The 5,736-nt window shown below is 35.0% G+C and overlaps 1 protein-coding gene across 2 annotated transcripts; it reads right to left on the bottom strand.

Moving 5' to 3' along the window:
- Positions 1–546: 546 nt before the first annotated feature.
- Positions 547–4,733, bottom strand: ly6pge (lymphocyte antigen 6 family member pge). 2 transcript variants are annotated; one of them, XM_043256317.1, is made up of 3 exons: positions 4,222–4,733; positions 1,810–1,926; positions 547–1,498 (listed from the first exon to the last, which is right to left on the bottom strand). In XM_043256317.1, exons 1-3 carry the CDS (start codon positions 4,280–4,282, stop codon positions 1,302–1,304), a joined length of 375 nt encoding a protein of 124 aa, XP_043112252.1. In that variant the 5' UTR covers positions 4,283–4,733; the 3' UTR covers positions 547–1,301. The 2 variants fall into 2 exon arrangements, 1 of the variants encoding a protein (XP_043112252.1); XR_006252423.1 differs by lacking the exon at positions 4,222–4,733 and having other exon boundaries at positions 1,379–1,498; positions 1,797–2,151.
- Positions 4,734–5,736: the final 1,003 nt, after the last annotated feature.

The raw sequence follows: 5,736 nt of genomic DNA, 5'->3' as shown, positions 1-5,736 counted from the left end.
TTTACAATCAAACAAAAGCCTAACAAGCCAGAGAGTTATTTGAGGCTCATGTTATAACATATCTTTCTCCGGTATACCAAACTCTTTGTTCATTACAACAAAATGTCTTTTAAATAGATGATTTACTAAAAATGTTAAACTCTGTCATCATTTACTAAGGTGCACAATTGGAGTTATCTAGTGAAATGTTTCAGCTGTTCAAGGAAAATATTAAAAAAGAAAAAAAAGTTGAATTTTTTTTTCAGTGCCTTGGAATGATATGAGGGGAGTAAATGACGACAAGGGTTTCATTTTTAAGTGAACCATCCCTATAATAGAATTCATTTAGATTCATTTGGCCTACATAATAAAAGGCTTTTGGCTTTTTGAATTCCTAGAAAGTCTGAGCAATAATAAATACATTTGCTTTATGCACAGTAGAAATGTGACAAAATCTGTTTATGTGACGATCAGTATGTATTTGTGTATGTATGTGTGTGTGTGTGTGTGTGTGTGTGTGTGTGTGTGTGTGTGTGTGTGTGTGTGTGTGTGTGTGTGTGTGTGCTTTATTAACCTAATAGCATTGCATGCACAATCCCATGGCAGTACACTGGCTGACATATGCAGTGTGGTATTTTAACAATATGTATGTTAACAATCAAAGATAGGGGTGTAACGATTCGATATCATGTATCATACGATTCATGGTCATTTTCCAAATGGTAATGATCTTGTTATTATTTAGTCATGCACTTTTCAAAGGGAGCGATGTAATTTCCTCATTATCTTCAACTGGACTGTTCCCATGACAACGAACGCAGCACGACGTGCGTCAGCAGATGTCGCTGTTTTAAAATCACAAAGCCTTTTTATTGTTGTTAGCATAACTGCTGCAAATAAATATACATTTTATATTTTTAAAATGTTTTTAAAATATGCTAATATATGAAAACTAATATGTATAAAACCTTTAGAAAGTGTATATAAAATGTTGTTTTGTGCATTGCATCCCTTCCCTAACGAATCTTCAGAAACACAATGTGCTGCATTCGTTGTCATGGGAACATCCCAGCTGAATATGAGGAAATTACATCTCTCTTTGACAAGTGCATTGCAAACGACTAAATAATGACATGCGAGTGCTCTGTTCACTATCCTCACGAACAAGGGGATAAGGATGATCACTTTGATGATTTGGAAAATAACCATTAATCGTACTAAACGCGAATCCATACATCCCTAATCACAGAATATACAGAGTTCCGTCAAGTTCCACTATGGTAATGGTCTTTAATAGCCAGGTCAGCTTGTCTAGAGAAGCATTAGTTTGACAGCAGATGCCAGACGAATAACAGAAGGCCCAGGAGGAAGCTGAAGCCTGTGCTGATTCTGGTGGCGTGTCCAGCCACATTGCAGTCATCGGAGTAGCAGCAGTGAACTTTGACCCCTGGAGCTCTGTAACCCTGGCTGTTAGCCTGGCTGCAGAAGGATTTGTACGAGCACGACTTCATTACGCCACCTAAGAAGACAAGAACAGTATGAGAGCGTGATTACATATTAATGTGCCTTGATCCTCATAAGGAAGCTGTAGACCTCCTGCTATTTCTAAGCTGGAGCCAGACAGAGCAGTCTGTCTTCCTTAAACACCAACCTGAGCCAGTGCCTCCCCTTAAAACACACACACACACAGTCATTAATGATTTTTCTAAAGATTTATCCCTCCGTGATTTATCTCCCACATCCAAGGAAATAAAAAAAAATGGTTCTCAGTTTCCTCTCATCCATCCATGCAGGAAGATTAACTATTAACTATGTACCCATTAAACTTACTGCCATGTCCACGGACAACAGCACATGCATCCGAGTAGCTCGGACATGTTTTAGAGCCCTGGCGATTACAGTCTTCATCTGTAGAGCCCATGCAGGTGTAACACTTCAGCGCCTCACCTAAATAAAAACAAAGAAGAGGCAAAAGTCATTCAACATTAAAGGCCTAAAGTGTAAGTACCGACCATTTATTGCTTTTCCTAATTTAGTTTTTTAATAAATAAAGCATAATAACGAAGTTAAATGAGAATAAAATGAACTTTAGAAGCATTAGTAGTATCAATATAATAATAATAACAATACATTATTTTATTATCTTACCATTTTGAGGCATTAGAAGTTTATGCATTCTTGTATTAAACATAATTATTAACAATAAATTTAAGAACAACAATTTATCATAAAAAGCAACATAATAATAAACACATAATATAAAATTCCCTGAAAATGAATGTTAGTATTTTATGAAATGTTTGTCACATTTCTGTTTTAATGTTTTTTTAACCATGAAGAAAAAGAAAACTATAAGAAAAACAAATGTAAAAAATATACAGCCACACAATTTATTCTATTTTTACCATTCATTCTATTCATCTTAGTGTCCATGGCTCAATGCAATGGTTCCAGCAATCAAGGCAAATTTTACTTTGTCTCTCACAATTGACAATAAAAGCAAGCATCCAATGCATCTGACTTAACAAACTCAATGTATTTCCATTTCTAGTGTGAAGACAGAAAATATCACTTTACTTCATAATAACACATAGATTGATGAACACTGTTTTTTATTTCCATGATGAAGCAAAAAAAAAAAAAATCTTTGAAGATCCTAAAACATAATCTGCAGATCTTGATCTTTTTTTCACTGGTCTGTGAAATCTAAACAGAACATTGACGTTTTTATCCCTTTTTTTAGCTTTCCCTCAACAGACCCCAGGGAAGTGAATAAAAGTCACAGCAGAGAAACATGTCGGTGTTTTAACTGTCTTGTACATGCCCAGCAGTACATGTTGTGGTTAAGCTTTTTTCATGTGCCTCTTTGCTATCATCTCTCAAAAAGTGCATTTTTTTCAGCAAACATGCTTTGAAGTTCAATCCAACGAGATCAGACACAACTCAATGACTGTAACACCTTCAGAAACAGACATTGCTTTTAAAAGTATCTGCCATGTGTGTCTTAGCACGGTTCACCCTAAAGACATCCTTCTGCTGCTTCTGAGTCACTCTCTTTGATAGCTAAAGCTTCAGTTCACAGGATAGACTCAAAATGATTTTACAGACAGGCTATTCAGGCTGTTTGAAACAAGGTAAACTTTTAAAGTTCAGCATGAAGGTCCAATTCTTTTCGAAAGCGTCGCTCTTTAACTCCTAAAATGAACTGTTGCTTCCTGTCGATCGAGTTGCTTTCAGGGTTCCAATATTTCAGAATGTTTGAGAGAAACATTTATATATGCAATGTACTAAACACCATGTTGAATCATATACTTATCCGTGATGTCACATAAGTCACTAAATTACTTAGATATACACATAAAATGTGAATATGTTAAATAAATCACTGGTTTGGAATTAATGCTAATGTCTCCTTTATTACTCACACCAAAAACTCTCCAACAGAGGTTTCAAATAAAGCTAAGCATCATCTGCACACAACGTCCTTGACAAGAAAGAAGAAGCAGTCTCCAGATTCTCCATGCCTGACCTCATCTGTCATTAATCAACTAGATCCAGACAGTTCTATGATATAGTACAATCATACATGGTGGCGTTTACTGGTAATAACTTAGCAGTCAATATATATTTGAGTATTGTATTAAATTAATTTAGCCAAAAATAAACATTATGCCTGAACAGCCCCTTAGCTGTACTTAAATTACCCCATTTGCATTTAGTGAAAAAAACTGCTTTTTCAAGACTTAATTAGCACTCAAATTTCACAACAAATGCTTTAACAGGAATGTTTCGATGTTGAATTGTGTTTTACGCCATTACTATTTAATGCACTGCTGTTTTTGAATTCTTCAGGTTTTTTTTGGTCCAGCGATCTAATGAAAACAAAGACCTGCAAACTCTTTTAGCCGTCAATCTGTTTAAGGGATTGAATCGCACCAATTATTTTCTGTTAGTCCTTTAACACCTTCCTCGAGGATAACAAGATATTCTCAGTCATAAGGAGGACGCCTCGAAAGGAAGAAACCCGAGAAACAAAATGAAATAAAAAAAAAAATGATGAAAATGAAAAAGAAAGAAAAAAGCCAAAACACCAAACTGAGAAGTTGTGAGTGAAATGCAAATCGAGACTTGTGAGTAGATGTGGCACACGTGCAGCGAGTGAGGAGACAGGAGTTAAAAAGCTTAAAAAGTACAAAAAAATAAACTAAAAAGACAGAGAGAGAGAGAGAGAGAAGTACTCACTGTGAGCAGCGAGGAGGATGAGGCCCAGGCCCAGCAGCATGAAGAAATGTTCTGCTCTCATGTTGCCGGTGGTCTATGGCTGTCAGGTTAGCACAGTGAAAAGCAGGTTGTTTGCTCTTAAAACTCCTGAGCTTAAGCCCTGCTTTCAGGGAGCTAATACCCAACGGCAGTGAGGACACTCAGATTACCAGCCTGTCCACTGAGGCCTGTGCTTGGGTCTTAAGATCTGAATGGATCCTCACCATCTCCACTAATCAGAGATGAGGGATCGGTTACTGTGCTCCACCCATACACTGCTGCATGCTAGCCAGGGGTCTGATGCTCCCTGTACAGATTTCATTCAGCTAATGCCTCCATATGCCGTCTTAGTTTATCAAGGACCAAACTCACATCATTTCTCTTTGTGACACAGCAGAACAGTGGACACAACCAATCAAACAGTTGATGCAAAGGCTATTTGAGTAAGGGGAACCAAAACCAAACCTTTACTCCAAATTAAGAAATAGATCCGCTTATAATTATTTTACCTCCACTTACCTCTTTTTATTCTTCACACATTAACTGCTTGTTTTTTTTATTATTATATTCCTAAAAGTAATCTGTTTGCATTTTCAGTGATAAATTAATAAAATGTAATGGTTTTATTACGTATAATAGTTAGATTTTTATACACATAGTAACATTGCTTTCATTTTATACTACCGTATATTAAAATTATCTTGAAGCATACATATTTTTGTTAGTATGTTTGCAACTTTAGTTTTAAACTAGTTTATTTTCCAAAAACTCGTTCTTACATTCTACTTTTACCATTCGTTTATTTTGTTTCCATATTTGAATATACACATGTGGTAAAATGAACCAAAAATCAAACGTTTTTAATACATATTAAAATAAGAAATAGATAAACTTCTAATTATATATTACTCTGTTTACTCTTACAGCACTGTTGTATATTATACATATATATACAAACAAATACATAATTAAAAAATATATATACATAAGAAATGAATAATTTCATTTATAATTAATAGTATTTTTGATACTATTGTGTACATAATTGATCACCTATAAAAATCATCGATTTTTATCCATTTCTATTTCTTTGTCTTTCCATTTATTTTTATTTTTCTTATTTCTTACATTTCTGATTCTTCCTACATCCTATTTTTTCTTAAATTCTACTTTGACTCATTGTTTTTCTTCACTCACTCAGACAGTTTGGTTCTGTGCCAGCATGTAATTGGCACTAATATAGTCTGTCTGGCGTGATTTTAAGACCCATCTGTCAGCTAACTAATGCATCTTTTTATGCACATACGTAGGATCATGTCAGCAAGATTCATTGTTTGTTCATTAACAACATTACTGCTTTCTTAAAATGCCCTAGTGGGAGGCTAAAAGCATCTGCTAAATGAGTAAGTAAATGTGATTGTTATTACGTCAAACATCAAGCCTTTACATTTTGCATATTGTCTGTGTCTGTGGGATATGGGTCAGATAAACAGAAGC

This window comes from Puntigrus tetrazona, chromosome 13 (assembly GCF_018831695.1).
Source record: "Puntigrus tetrazona isolate hp1 chromosome 13, ASM1883169v1, whole genome shotgun sequence".
Classification (NCBI taxonomy): domain Eukaryota; kingdom Metazoa; phylum Chordata; class Actinopteri; order Cypriniformes; family Cyprinidae; genus Puntigrus; species Puntigrus tetrazona.
This window is presented reverse-complemented; position numbering and strand designations above follow the sequence as displayed.

Bases quoted from the DNA above. Each gene is read 5' to 3' on its own strand.
- ly6pge (XM_043256317.1), bottom strand. From the start codon at position 4,282: ATGAGAGCAGAACATTTCTTCATGCTGCTGGGCCTGGGCCTCATCCTC. The intron at 1,927-4,221 runs GTGAGTACTTCT...GTTTTTATTTAG, and splicing joins CATCCTCCTCGCTGCTCACA to GTGAGGCGCTGAAGTGTTAC. The intron at 1,499-1,809 runs GTAAGTTTAATG...TTGTCTTCTTAG, and splicing joins TGTTGTCCGTGGACATGGCA to GTGGCGTAATGAAGTCGTGC.